At 61.2% G+C, this 15,042-nt stretch overlaps 1 protein-coding gene across 1 annotated transcript; it reads right to left on the reverse strand.

Annotated features, from left to right (window-relative positions):
* Positions 1–6,095: 6,095 nt before the first annotated feature.
* Positions 6,096–11,512, reverse strand: RNF208 (ring finger protein 208). Its single transcript, XM_050926428.1, has 2 exons — positions 10,651–11,512; positions 6,096–8,585 (listed from the first exon to the last, which is right to left on the reverse strand). The coding sequence occupies exon 2, from the start codon at positions 7,786–7,788 to the stop codon at positions 6,967–6,969; it is 822 nt and encodes a 273-aa protein (XP_050782385.1). The 5' UTR covers positions 7,789–8,585; positions 10,651–11,512; the 3' UTR covers positions 6,096–6,966.
* Positions 11,513–15,042: the final 3,530 nt, after the last annotated feature.

Here is a 15,042-nt window from a genome sequence, read left to right on the forward strand (position 1 = left end):
CGTGATTGTCAGCTTTGCAGCAGGCAGTTTCCTACAAATGCTCCATTTCCTAAGAGGCCCTATCTGAATAATCAGCTTTTCAGAGCAGTTTCCCCAGGAGAAGGTGCTAGGCCAGATCCGCTCCTCGCTCATGCCAGTGGCAGTCGGGAGTAACTCCTCTGGAGGCAACAGACTGGCTCTGTAGTTTTACTGGGGTAGCCGGGCTCAGGCCTACCCCCTAGCATGTGCCTAGGGCCATTAATGCAGCTGAGAGACACACAACTGTCACCATGTGACTTGACCGGCTTGGGGTTGACTGGGCCATTGCTGCCCCAGGGTCATGCAACACTCAGGGCGAAGGAAGAGCACAGCTCCTGGCTACAGCCATTCCCCTACAGTGCAACTGCCTCTTGGTTGGAACCTCATTTGCATGTGGCCTGGTGCATTGTGGGACTTAGCATCTCTTTGCTGGACTCAAAGGTTCTGTTTCTGCACCTCTGCCCTAGCACCTCTGCCCTAGCTCATGGGATCCCCAGCTCGTATCACAGACCCTGCCTGTTCCCAGTTGGTGTGGGAAGGGTTGGTTCTGTTTTTTATTGGGAGCTTTTATTTCTCTTGTGGTGAGAGTCTGAGGGCCGAATGCTTCGTTGCCCTACAGCTGCTTGCATCAGCTGCACCAGTGCAGAGCCACTAATGGGCTGGAAGGGCCCCAGGGAATATGCTCCCACCCAGCCAGCTCGCCAGCCCCTGCACAGGAGCCATGCCTCCCTCCCCATGCGGGGCCATGACTGGGGCAAATCAGTGGTGTGCTGGGGCTGGCCAGAGGCAGGAGGATGGGTGAGGTTATTGGGGTATCCTTATGCTTCAGTTGCTGCAGCCCCAGGACCGGGATCTGCTCCCCTTTGGTGCAGAGCCTGGCACCGGGAAGCCAGGACTGTATGCAATGTTAAATACCCTTTGCACCCCTGCACAGAGGCTTGAGTGGGACTTGCTAAGCAGTCCCCAGAAGCCGCCCCCTGTGCTCAGCAAGGCACTGTAAGCCAGGCTACCACCCCACAGCACCTCACCACCTCCCCAGGGCAGCAAGCTAGCCTGGCTCAGCCTCCGCTATCACCTCCCTGGACTGGTTTGTTCTCTGCCTGCCCGCCCCTGCATGGGCGAAAGCAGGGCGAGCTGGGCTGGGGAAGCTCAAAGCTGCAGCAGATTCCCAAGCATCTGTGAGATGAAAGCCTGTCCGAGCAGGAGCCCAGGGAGGAGCATCCTTCCCAGCTGAGCTGCTCTGAGCACTTAATCCTCTGAAGCAGCGCAGAGCTTTCCTGGCTGCCCTCACACCTAGCTGAGGAACCAGAGTGCCTAGCGGACACCTTGAGGGCAGAGCAGGGACTCAGTCTGAGCAACACAATCTCGGGTTGGGCGGCCAGAGGAGGGAATGCAACCCCGATCTGTTGTGCAGTGACCAAAGGTCCAGGGCTGAAGCAGCCAGTGTCCCCTCCCCCACCAGGCAGGCTCTGGCACTGCGATGCAGCCCCAAGTGGGTTAGTGTCACGGGCGAGAAAAGCCTCAGAAGCATGCGCGTGAGCTGTGCCCTGGCAGGGCTGAGTGGGGGCCAGACATCGAGTTGTCTTGACTGTTGAAGAGATTTGCATGGGGCTGGCCCCTCCACCCAGAGTTGCCAGCTCCCGCTTTGTCTTGCTTTGCACAGTCAGTAGTTTGGCCGCCGGCAGTGCTAACAGGTAAAGTGGAACAGGGTTCGATGGAGCAGAAAAGCCGCTCGCTTGTAGCCAGCTGATAAACACCTGTAGTGACTGGGTTGCTCAGGGCCAGCACACACCAAACCAGCCTAAGGTGCTGGCTGCAGGCCAGGGGGGCCCCAACTCAGAGGCAAGCATAGTAGGTGTTTCAGTGAGGCCCTATAGGTGCAGCCCTGGTGGGTCTCACGGCAGCTGAGGGAAAGGACACCCTGTTAGGGCTGGCAGGAAAAGGGAGGGTTGCAGGTACAGTGAGCAGTCATGGGTCTTGTTTGGGCTCCTGGGGCAATCTACTGAGAGTCAGGGCTCCTCAGACCCAGGGCCTGGGGATGCCTCCTCCATTCAAACTGTCACAGACTCACAGATCGTGCCCACTCTTGGCCCGTGCAGTCCGTGGGGGGTGCCCCCTCCAGTGTGACAGCCCTTATCGGGGATCCACTCTCTCTTGGGGTCAGGCCCCACTGCTTCCCGGAGCTGCACCTCTCTGAGCCTTAGCACGTCTGTCTCTCGCCGTGGGCCCCCTCGGGGAGTCCACTCGCTCTGGACCCCCCCGGGCGTTCACCCTCGAAGGGGTTGATGCAACCCTGATCTCTAGACTGGAGTGACTCTCAGCCAGCATAAAACAGGAGGGTTTATTGAGAGTTGAACACAGCACAGGAAACTCTCAGGGCCTCAAGCCTGACCTCCCTCAGCACAGCATATCCCAGTCCCCCTGCAGCCAGGTGGGCTCTGCCTGCTCCCCCTCTCCAGCCTCGAACCCCGCTGCTTCCCAGCTGGGCCTCCGATATCCCTGCCCCAAGTCCTGCCTCTGTCCTCTCTTCACAGCCCATTGTCCTCTCCCGGCCAGAACTGGCTGAGACTCCTGAGCTGGGTCTCCAGGTCGTCAGGTCACCAGTCGCTGAGATCTCCATCCTCCTGGCCATCAGCTGGGGTCCCAAGTTCCCTCTCTGGTCCTCTGTAACAACAAACTCCCTCTCCCCTCACCTCCTTAAACCAGTAACACCCGGGGACACTGAGTCCCCCTCCCTCTGCATGCAGCCCACTGGAAAACACAGAAATACCAAGAACCTCCCCCACCACTTTGTCACACAAACAAATAGGCCCTCGCAGATTTCTAGTCCAGGCTCAGTCAGTGTCTTTCATTGGGACCTCTCTGCACTGACTCCTGCCCAGCTTGTGCTGCTCCCCCATGAGACCTGCCCCCAGCTGTAATATCCAGCACTCCTGACCTATTCCACTCTCCACACACCTCTACCTATGGTTCCTGGGGATTCCTCTCTGCATTCAGCTACTCTGCAGCTCCTGGCTAGCCCAGGGCCACTGCTTCAAAGGGAGCCAAGCCATTTCCTGCTCAGGGTCCTCCATCCTGCCTGGCCACGGCAAGGGGCAGTGCAGTGGGGAGAGGGCTGAAGGGAACTGTAGTTCCCGGCTTAGCAGATCCACCCTCCAGTGGGGCGGGGAGGGGTAATTCTGCAGTCACTGTCGGACAGTTTCTTTGTTCCGTCTGGGGTCTCTCAGGTGGGGAGTGCTGCTCACCAGCGTCTGTGTTATGGGAGAATAGGAGTCCAGCTATACATGGTACATGGGCTGAGGGGCTGCCTGCAGGCACCATCTCCTCCTCAGCAGCAGTGGGAGAGCAAAAACTGTGCATAATGCAGTGTTAATGCTGCTTGGCTACAATCACAGAACGTCACAGGAACACAAAGGTTCCAACATCAGTGTTACCTGAGCTGCATTGGACACACATGGACGCGTTCATATGTGCACTCTCACACTTGCATACTCAGAGATATGCACACAGATGGAGGTATATGCACACACATGTAAATACACACAGAGATACATGCACACACACACAGAGAGGTAACGTTGATGCTGGAAGCTTATATTTATATTTGATTCTTGCTTTTCCCGGTAAAACATGCTGCTTAATGTTATCATTAATGTAAAAATACACCAGCATCTGGTGAAACGTGCAGGCTGTGCGCCAGGCGCCCCAGGGAACCTGTACTTCGCTTCGCCACATCCTGCCTTCTTTAATGAGAGCAGTAACACTGCGGTAGCTTAGATTGTTTTCCCTTATTTATAAAATAATGCAAAGGAAACAAATGTTCTTCCCTGACCATGACTGCACTTGGCACTAATGGGAGGACATGCTACTACTGGGCGTGGGGCCTAATGGGACTGTCTAGCTCGTCTCCTCATAGCAGTGAAGAACTGGGGCAAACTACTCAGGAGTGACTCCGAGGGCACCCGGACTCTGCACACATGGCATTTGTCTGGCTGCACGTGCTAGCAGGCAGTGTAGGAGTCTGGGGGTAACTAGAGCCTCTGGGTTGGGTCCAGACTTTATGCAGAACTTTCTCCACATTATGCAAATAAAACCTCAGCCGCGGCACGGTGGCCATACAGTTCTCAATAGTGTCCGACTGTCCATCTCTCAATGTATTTTTAATGCACCAATTGTCTTGGTATCGACAGTTTATAAAACATCCCTAAGATTTGAACCCTCAGAGCCGTCCGAACAGTCATTTCCTTCCTTAGGGTTCGCAGGCGAGGACTGGAGGGTTCTTAACTCACCATACCCAGTCATTGCCCAAGCTCTAGGCACAGCCATAAAGCTCACCCCAGTTGCTCAAGTGCTGCTTGGGAGAGTGCCCCTATGCCCTGCTGGGGCTGCTAACCTATCAGGGAGGAAATGCAGCTGAGCTGGAGCAGGCCTGTGGTCTGTAGGGTCAGGGGCTCTTCAGCGGCTGCCCCATAGGGCCAGCTCCATGCCCGGCCTGCAGCCCTGCCTTACATCTTCCTGGAGGTTCATCACATGAAAAGTATTTTTTTCATTCCTGGAGACCCCAGGACAGTCTTGGAGGGTTGGTAACCGCCCACACAAGACAAGTGCTGGATGTGTGGGAAAGGAGGGAGCCGGCAGTTGCTGCCTGGATCCCAGGCCAGACCGACTCCAGAACAATACCCTGTTCCTGGCATGCAGCTCAGACACGGGGGAGCAGTCCCGGGCTGAGAGCTGGGGGTGAGTAGGAGGGGGCTGGAGAAAGCCTTTCCTGCCCGGCTCACTCCCATGAACTGCCAGGTCCCATCTCGTCCAGGCTTGGGGCCTCCCCGGCACCACAGCGGTAAGCCAGCCAGGAGCAGGCAGCAGGCTGTTGACGAGGTTTGTAAATGCCTCCACAGGAATCCTGGCCTTGTCTAGTCCCAGCTAAACGGCCTCCTGCTCCCGTGCCCCATGCAACATATTCTATAGATGCTTGGTGTGGTTCGTTCCAGTATAAGCTTTATTTGGGAGATGGAGCAGGAGTTAACAAGGCCAGGTAGAAAACAGGAGCATCGTCACAACCAGCGACAGGAGGAATCGGCAGAGCGAAAACGAAATGCTGTCAGACCCTGTTCTCTGTGCTCTCCCCAGCCCTGTCCTACCACTGCCCAGTGAGCATGGCTTCTCGGGACTCTCCTCCAGCCTCGGTGGGGCTGCAGGGAGCGCTCATGCTTTGGCTGCATCCAAAGGGCTGGGAGCCAGGGGGGTTGTCTGCACTGCAGTGTCTGCCCCAGGGAGCCTGCAGGGCTACTTGCTGGCTCTCACCTTCCCTCTCCCTAACAGCGCCGAGACCAGCTCTGGGCTCCCTGGAGAGGCGGGTGGGTTTGAGCCTCTCCACTGAACATTTGGCTCTTGGGGCTGTGGCAGTGTAATAAGTAGGAATGAACTCACACCAACATTTGTGGGGTGAGCTGAGCTGGCCGGGTGTCTAGAGCTCACCTGGCAGAGCCAGCCCTGGCCAGAGGGCCCAGAAGATACGGGATCCAGGTGTGTACAGACAATACTGCCCCAGATGTCTGATCTGGGCCCAAGCCTGGGCAGGGGTCCCCAGGGAGTGTGCGTTCAGCGCGCGCGCACTGCCGTACCTCGCAGCTTATGGCTTGTTTTATTCTTTTTTTATTTCCTTTTTTTGCTTTTTTGCAGCAAGCTCTCCCCAAAATGTCCTGAAGAGATAAAGTCTCCAAGTAGGGCAGCTGCTTCCCCCTGCGTGAGAGATAACAGAGGGCATGGTGCTGTGTAGCCGCTCTCACCACAGCCCCTTCGGGGACAGGGACGCTGTCATAGACAGATCAGTCACCCCATCCTCTGCAGTTAGTAGTACAAAGGGCTGGGGTGGCCTTGGCTTGCTAGCCAGATACCCTCTGGGGCCCCCACTCCTGGGCTGTCCTACTGCGGAGCAGGAGCGTGCTGGAGACGCCCGGGGGAGGAACATGGCATGGCACACTTTGACAAAGGCTTCGGCCTCTGCTGCTCGGCTGAGCGAGGAGATCTGCGGGCCCCTCCCCACCCAGAGGTATACAGAACCCATGGAAGAAGGATCACAACTCAATGCCTTTATTAACACAAACCACCCAAAGGACGGGGTGTCCCCAGACAGGGATGGGCAAACAAAGATCCTCCAAAACGAGGACAAATGGGAGCTTTCCTGGAGGGCCTGTGGAGGAAATGGGCTACGTCTGTTAATAATGGGAGGCCAATGGCAACGGGTTTAATTGCTGCAGTTACTTTGATGCATGTCAGCTTGGCCACTGAGATGAAAGCTTTGGCAAATAATGCAGAGAGGATGTGTCTGACGTTTGGCAACCTCCTATCCCATCCCTGTGGGAGGCAGGTTCAGGTCTCACGTGCAGCCCAGCTCAGCCCTGGGAAGCTCCCAGGCTCCTCACCTCTGTAGGTTGAGTGTGCTGTGCTGCATGGGGGCGTCAGCGCCATGGGTCAGCCAGGCCAATGGTGGGGCCGTGCCTGGGTGGAGCTGCTTCCCCCTGACCAGGCCACAGAGCCAGCGGAAGGCAACGGGAAGCAAGCTCCCCAGGCAGTGAGCACAAGGGGTTCAGTGGCACCTGTCCAGACGCACAGGGGGAGCGTGAGCCACAGGATAGGAATGTCCCTCACTCTGGAGCACTGCCAGGCCTCTGCTCAGCCAGTGGCTTCAGATTACCAAGGGGGCTGCGTTCCCAGCTGCCCCCACCTAAACTTGAGCGATGAGGAGGTTGGGATGCCCTGTGCTGGCGTGGGGAGCTGGGCCAGGGGATGACATGTATAGCACCTGCAGCGCCAGGGGAGCTACTGAGACTTGCCACCCTCACTCAGTCCTGTTGTCCCCTGGGACTGGTGCGTGGTCGTCTCTCACACGGTCCGGCCCCCGGGGCAGGGAGGCGGTGCGGGGCTAGGCAGAGCGGGGTGCACAGGTTACATGATGGTGCAGGAAGACAGTGGATTTCGGATGTGGCAGGTGCAGGCTGCACCACAGTACTGGCGGAAGGTCTGGTAGCAGCTGCGGTCGGCGTCGCTGCTCCACTGCACGGGGTTGGTGGCCAGGGCCTCAGTGGGCAGTCTGTTCAGGATACTGGTGTTCACCGCCAGCGCGGCCAGCCCGTAGTCGGTGAAGAGCACGGTTTCCCGCTTGCAGGTGGGGCAGGAGATGAATTTGTACTTGGGGCAGGACTCATAGAGGATCTGCAGGCACTCCTCGCACACCGAGTGCAGGCAGGAGAGGATGCGGGGCCGCTTGTTGGTGAAGTTGTACATGTGGCCGCAGGTGGGGCACTCGAGGGGCTCGCACGGTGTGGAGGGGTGCAGTACGTACTGGTTAACGATCACCTCGTCTGAGGGTGGCTGGCGGTGGTAACAGACCTCTGAGCTGCCCTTGCGCTGTGCTTGGTATATTCGCTCTCGCCGCGGCAGGGGTGGAGTCCGGGGCAGCCCCAGAGAGCCAGGGTTATTGTCCAGGGCAGGGATATCCCCGCACGCCTGATTGACAATGATCTCGGACTCTGATGGCCAGGCGCGCTTGGCCACGAGAGGGGGCTCCCGGCGGGGCGCTGAGGTGTAGCGTGGCTGGGAGGCCTGTAGCTCCGAGAACTTCTCTGGGTGGATGATCTTCATCGCCTCCATTTTGATGATGACCTGTTGCCCTTTGAGACACGACATGAGGATTGTTTTCACATTGCTGTCCGCTGCTCTGGGTTCTGCAAGGGGTGCCTGCATGAGGCTAAAACACGCTGGCAGCATGCAGAGCTTTCAATCGTGTTCGGGCAGTGAAGCGATAGGGCTGGAGAAAGCCGCTGGAGCAGGGGCACATCCTGGGAGAAAGGGGCAGTTCTAGGCAAAAAAGTTCCTTCTGGATTCCTGTCACCCTAGCTTCCCCCGCATTCCTGGAGGTGCTGCTTCCGCAGATGGAGGCGTGCACAGGAAGTGGCTGCAGTCACAGCAGCATCCTGCTGAGCGGAGTCTTTCTGCTCCTTGGTTCCAATCTGATGATCAAAGCTCTTCCTCCCCGCAGTGCCTTTCTCAGATGCTTAATCCTGTGGCAGGCCTGTCGCTGAGAGATCTCCCACTCTCTGTGTGGTGTCGCTTTCCAAGCCAGAGCATCATCAGCTGGAAACAGCAAACTCAGGCAAGAGGCTGAGGGACAGCCAGGCTTTCTCCTGGCCCTGGAGCAGATGAATCAGGGCTCCAGTTCATCCCAGGACAGCTCCCAGCAGTCCAGCCTGCGAGGAGGGATCCCTGCACCTTCCCACAGGTGCCCCCACCCAGCCTGTATTCCTCTTTCTGGGTAAGATCCTGGCAGGACTGAAGAATGTGTGTGTGAATTCCTTTGCTCTGACTTTGTCTCTCCCACTCGCAGTCACTGAGGTTTGTGGAGCCTGCAGCTCCCCCAGGGTAGTAGCTGGGCAACAGAGCCAGAGCCAGGAAGCGTCCTGCTGGGGAGTGGACCGGGCTCTGTTGGTGGGAGTGCAGAAGTGTAGCCACGGATCAGCCCTGTCGCGCTGCCCCAGCCTCAGCTCCACGTGCCTCGCAGGAAAAGGCTGGAAACACAAAGCAACAGGAAATTGGAGACTTGGCTCAAGGGAGATTTGAAATCTGCAAGTGTTCAGTGGGAGTCACTGGGTGGCTGGAGCCAGCACCTCATCTCCTCACCGCTCCTTGAGCAGACCCGAGGGGGGCACCCCAGAGCCCTGGCTGGCTCAGCACAGCTGCAAGACATGGGAGTCGCCGGGCATTCCCCACAGGCCTCTGCTCTCCGGTACCTACCTGTCAGTTCCCTGGGGCTGGGCATGGGGAGAGGGGCTCAGCCTCCCTGACCAAAGCCCAGGACAGATTCTGATGTCTCCCTTAGAAATCCCAGGTGCATAAGTAGCCTGTTACTCCCCCTTCCCCTCCCTAGGTCTCAGGGGGCCTTTCTCAGGTGTTCGGAGCTCCTCCCCCCAGATCTGTGCATTAGCCCCCCTGCCCCCATCGATTAGGTCACTCTCCCCACATTATCTCTCCCCACACACATTCGCTCCACTCTGGCTTCTCTCTCTCTCTATGTCGCCCACCCCAGTCCTCTTGGGATGGGGGCTGAGAGGGCACCAGTGTTTTGGGGTGAAGGGGTGATTGTCACTGCAGGTATTGCCTTGCTAGTGGCAAGGAGACAGCCCTGCCCCTCTGGAGAGGACGATGGGGGCTCCTTCATTGCAGGCCTGGCAAATTCCTGCCCTCAGCCCACTCCAGCCAAGCTCTGCAAGAACTGATCATGGGGCCATGCACCCACAGGACCACCTGAAGGGGGCTGCTTGGCCACAGGACTGTTCGACGGCTGTCTGGCTGGGGGGCAGACCCAGAGGGGACCATCTGGCTAAAGGGCCGCCCAAGGGGCCAGCTGAGGGAACCAGTCAAGGGATTTTACCCCATCCAAATCTCTCATTCATCCCAAATGTCTTGTTCTAATGCAGTGGGGCTCAGCAGCAAGCGGGTGAATGAGCTGGTGAGTTAGCTGGGCCCACTAGGCCTGCCCTGAAGCTCCATCACAGCCAGCAGGCCTTGGGAGGCAGCAAATCCTCATCACCAGCCTGCCCGCCGTGCCTGGCTGCAGTGAGTTATGTTCCACCTCCCCAGCCACAGGGACAATACAGCACACACCCTGCCACACAACACAGGAGTGACACACCTTCCACAACACACACCTGCTACACAACAGAGGAGTGACACACCTGCCACACAACACACACCATGCCACACAACACAGGAGTGACACACCCACCACACACACTAACTCACAGCACACACCCTGCTACACAACACAGAAGTGACACACCAGGCACACAACACACACCCTGCCACACAACACAGGAGCGACACACCCGGCACACAACACACACCCTGCTACACAACACAGCAGCGACACACCCGGCACACATACTGACACACAGCACACACCCTGCTACACAACACAGGAGTAACACACCTGACACACACTGACACAAAGTACACAACCTGCTACACAACACTTCTGTGACACACTCAGTACACACACTGACACACAGCACACTGTTACTCAACACATATGTGACACACCCGCACAAACACTGCTACACAATACAGGAGTGACACACCTGGTACACACACTGATAGGCCATGGTCAAGAGGCACACACCACACACACAGTGACACATCACAAGTAACACATAGCATTCACACTCCCAGCACATTCCATGCTGACAGACACAGGGTGCTCACAATGATCACACTGAATGCAATGACCCACAGGACACACTCAGCACTCACACTGATACACAGCATGTACACATCCACGCACAGTTACACAGCACTCACACTAACACATCACACACATGTACACATCCACGCACACAGTTACACAGCACTCAGACTGACACACAGCATGCACACATCCACGCACAGTTACACAGCACTCACACTAACACATCACACACATGTACACATCCACGCACACAGTTACACAGCACTCAGACTGACACACAGCATGCACCCATCCGCGCACAGTTACACAGCACATCACATACATGCACAGGCGAACACACCGTCCCGCAGGCTGATGCCCACATGCTGACAGGCAGTAAATCCCCTTACCTGGGCTGGGCTGGGCTGGGGGGCTTCAAAGCTCTGTTGTTTAAGGAGGCTCCTGCCTTGCGGGACTGGCTCCTCTCCCTGTGCCAGGCAAAGGACCAGCGGACTGGAGGCCCCAGTCACTAGAGGTTATCTGAAAGGCAGAGGAGATGCAGGCTCCAGTGCTGCTTGCCCAGAGTCCTGGCTCCCTAGGGGGACTCTCTGGTATCCGCACCCTCTCCAAATCCAGCCTGGCTCTTCCTCACTTCCACTCCAGCTCCCTGGCAAGAACCTGCTCAATGCAGCCTCTTCTGCTGGTCAATACCCGGCCCAGCAAGGAGGCGATTATCCCCTAAAGGGCAGGACACAAAGGCCGCACTCCGAGAGGAAGGGCTGGCCCCCAGCTGTCCTTTTTCCGGATGCCGTGCAGTGGCCAGCCCTGCGAGGTACCTGCAGGCCAGTGGGCTCAGGAGCGAGCCCAGCTCCCCCAGGCCTGCTGCTGATGTGCGTCAGGAGGCCAGTGTCCTGGCTCTGTCCCTGCCTGCACCTTCGACCCCAGGGATGCGACTCTTCCAGGCTGCAGTGATGAAGGACAAACGCCTCTTCGCAGGGCTTTCCTTCCCAGCCAGCCTCCTCGCCCCAGGAAGCCAGCAAACGCGCCCCCCGCTCTCTGGGCAGGAGGGGATTTTGCTTCTACAGGTACGAAGCTGATGCAACCCTGTCTGCGACGGCATCTGCCGCCTACTGACCCGGCAGATCCGTACAAGAGGCGGCAGCCGCTGCTAGTAGCTTTCCTGGGATCATCTCTGCAAGGCAAGATCCTGGGCAGCACGGCAGGTGCAGGGCTGGCTGGAAGCAAGGGCCTTGCCAAGTCCTTTCTGTCCCCGGGGGATGCTCGGTGCTGGCGGTGGTCTCTGCTGCTCTCGCTGCTGCTGGAGAAGGCTCTGCCCGGGAGCTGTTTCCTGGCTGTGAGGGAGCCTGAGCCCGGGATGCTCCGGGCTGGGAGCTGGCTCCTTGCCGCTCTCTCTCCCGCTCTCTCTGTGTCTGCAGTGGGTACTGCAGTGATGCAGCCAGCTCACATTTCTCGCTATCAGCAGCACGGAGCCCGGTGGGCCGCAGTGCCCTAGTGCCCAACGCCGGCTCCCTCCCCCTCGTCATTCAGGAGTCTTTTCCCCTCCCTCAGCAGCACTTAGCTCAGCGCCCCTGCTCGTGCAGCAGCCGCTCCCGGCTCACTGGGGGAGGGGTCGAGGGGGATTTCCCCCCGCCATGGCAGGCTGGCTGCAGCGCTCAGTAAGCGCCCCGCTCGCTCGGCTGTGAGGAGCACAGACTGTGGTCTCGGCTTCCTTCCTCCCCTCACACTTTTTCCGCCATTTGAGCTGCCTGCGGCTGCTGCAGCAGCAACGAATCTCTGCCACCCTCGCAGCCCAAGGTCAGCCTCGGAGCACCCCGCAAATGCACATGCTGCCGGGCAGAGGCCGTTCCAGAGAGCGCAGGCTGCTCTGACCCGGGCGGGGCCTCGAGACAGACACACGTGCAGGGCCGGACCCAGACCCAGACCCAGCAATTTAGAGGGGCCTGCAGTGACTCAGCAACTACGGGACAAGCCAGGAGTATTTCCACGATAGCGGGGGGCTCTGTGCTGGCCGGGCCCAGCGCCCCGGGGCAGTGACCCATAGCGGGGGGCTCTGTGCTGGCTGGGCCCAGCGCCCCGGGGCAGTGTCCCATAGCGGGGGGCTCTGTGCTGGCTGGGTCCAGCGCCCCGGGGCAGTGTCCCATAGCGGGGGCTCTGTGCTGGCTGGGCCCAGCGCCCCGGGGCAGTGTCCCATAGCCTGGGGCTCTGTGCTGGCCGGTCCCAGCGCCCCGGGGCAGTGTCCCATAGCGGGGGACTCTGTGCTGGCTGGGTCCAGCGCCCCGGGGCAGTGTCCCATAGCCTGGGGCTCTGTGCTGGCTGGGTCCACCGCCCCGGGGCAGTGTCCCATAGCGGGGGGCTCTGTGCTGGCTGGGCCCAGCGCCCCGGGGCAGTGTCCCATAGCGGGGGCTCTGTGCTGGCTGGGTCCAGTGCCCCGGGGCAGTGACCCATAGCGGGGGCTCTGTGCTGGCTGGGCCCAGCGCCCCGGGGCAGTGTCCCATAGCGGGGGCTCTGTGCTGGCTGGGCCCAGTGCCCCGGGGCAGTGTCCCACAGCGGGGGGCTCTGTACTGGCTGGGTCCAGTGCCCCGGGGCAGTGACCCATAGCGGGGGCTCTGTGCTGGCTGGGCCCAGCGCCCCGGGGCAGTGTCCCATAGCGGGGGCTCTGTGCTGGCTGGGCCCAGCGCCCTGGGGCAGTGTCCCATAGCCGGGGGCTCTGTGCTGCCTCGGCCCAGCGCCCCGGGGCAGTGTCCCATAGCGGGGGGCTCTGTGCTGGCTGGGTCCACCGCCCCGGGGCAGTGACCCATAGCGGGGGCTCTGTGCTGGCTGGGCCCAGCGCCCCGGGGCAGTGTCCCATAGCCGGGGGCTCTGTGCTGGCTGGGCCCAGCGCCCTGGGGCAGTGTCCCATAGCGGGGGCTCTGTGCTGCCTCGGCCGAGCGCCCCGGGGCAGTGTCCCATAGCGGGGGCTCTGTGCTGCCTCGGCCCAGCGCCCCGGGGCAGTGTCCCATAGCGGGGGCTCTGTGCTGCCTCGGCCCAGCGCCCCGGGGCAGTGTCCCATAGCGGGGGCTCTGTGCTGCCTCGGCCGAGCGCCCCGGGGCAGTGTCCCATAGCGGGGGCTCTGTGCTGCCTCGGCCGAGCGCCCCGGGGCAGTGACCCATAGCGGGGGCTCTGTGCTGGCTGGGTCCAGCGCCCCGGGGCAGTGTCCCATAGCGGGGGGCTCTGTGCTGGCTGGGTCCAGTGCCCCGGGGCAGTGACCCATAGCGGGGGCTCTGTGCTGGCTGGGTCCAGCGCCCCGGGGCAGTGTCTCATAGCGGGGGGCTCTGTGCTGGCGGGGCCCAGCGCCCTGGGGCAGTGTCCCATAGCGGGGGGCTCTGTGCTGGCTGGGTCCAGCGCCCCGGGGCAGTGTCCCATAGCGGGGGGCTCTGTGCTGGCTGGGTCCAGTGCCCCGGGGCAGTGTCCCATAGCCTGGGGCTCTGTGCTGGCCGGTCCCAGCGCCCCGGGGCAGTGTCCCATAGCGGGGGACTCTGTGCTGGCTGGGTCCAGCGCCCCGGGGCAGTGTCCCATAGCCTGGGGCTCTGTGCTGGCTGGGTCCACCGCCCCGGGGCAGTGTCCCATAGCGGGGGGCTCTGTGCTGGCTGGGCCCAGCGCCCCGGGGCAGTGTCCCATAGCGGGGGCTCTGTGCTGGCTGGGTCCAGTGCCCCGGGGCAGTGACCCATAGCGGGGGCTCTGTGCTGGCTGGGCCCAGCGCCCCGGGGCAGTGTCCCATAGCGGGGGCTCTGTGCTGGCTGGGCCCAGTGCCCCGGGGCAGTGTCCCACAGCGGGGGGCTCTGTACTGGCTGGGTCCAGTGCCCCGGGGCAGTGACCCATAGCGGGGGCTCTGTGCTGGCTGGGCCCAGCGCCCCGGGGCAGTGTCCCATAGCGGGGGCTCTGTGCTGGCTGGGCCCAGCGCCCTGGGGCAGTGTCCCATAGCCGGGGGCTCTGTGCTGCCTCGGCCCAGCGCCCCGGGGCAGTGTCCCATAGCGGGGGGCTCTGTGCTGGCTGGGTCCACCGCCCCGGGGCAGTGACCCATAGCGGGGGCTCTGTGCTGGCTGGGCCCAGCGCCCCGGGGCAGTGTCCCATAGCCGGGGGCTCTGTGCTGGCTGGGCCCAGCGCCCTGGGGCAGTGTCCCATAGCGGGGGCTCTGTGCTGCCTCGGCCGAGCGCCCCGGGGCAGTGTCCCATAGCGGGGGCTCTGTGCTGCCTCGGCCCAGCGCCCCGGGGCAGTGTCCCATAGCGGGGGCTCTGTGCTGCCTCGGCCCAGCGCCCCGGGGCAGTGTCCCATAGCGGGGGCTCTGTGCTGCCTCGGCCGAGCGCCCCGGGGCAGTGTCCCATAGCGGGGGCTCTGTGCTGCCTCGGCCGAGCGCCCCGGGGCAGTGACCCATAGCGGGGGCTCTGTGCTGGCTGGGTCCAGCGCCCCGGGGCAGTGTCCCATAGCGGGGGGCTCTGTGCTGGCTGGGTCCAGTGCCCCGGGGCAGTGACCCATAGCGGGGGCTCTGTGCTGGCTGGGTCCAGCGCCCCGGGGCAGTGTCTCATAGCGGGGGGCTCTGTGCTGGCGGGGCCCAGCGCCCTGGGGCAGTGTCCCATAGCGGGGGGCTCTGTGCTGGCTGGGTCCAGCGCCCCGGGGCAGTGTCCCATAGCGGGGGGCTCTGTGCTGGCTGGGTCCAGTGCCCCGGGGCAGTGACCCATAGCGGGGGCTCTGTGCTGGCTGGGTCCAGCGCCCCGGGGCAGTGTCCCATAGCGGGGGGCTCTGTG

The sequence above is a fragment of the Gopherus flavomarginatus genome, chromosome 17 (genome assembly GCF_025201925.1).
Source record: "Gopherus flavomarginatus isolate rGopFla2 chromosome 17, rGopFla2.mat.asm, whole genome shotgun sequence".
NCBI classification, from domain to species: Eukaryota; Metazoa; Chordata; order Testudines; family Testudinidae; genus Gopherus; species Gopherus flavomarginatus.

Coding starts and splice junctions, on each gene's coding strand:
- RNF208 (XM_050926428.1), bottom strand. CDS start 7,788: ATGCTGCCAGCGTGTTTTAGCCTCATGCAGGCACCCCTTGCAGAACCC.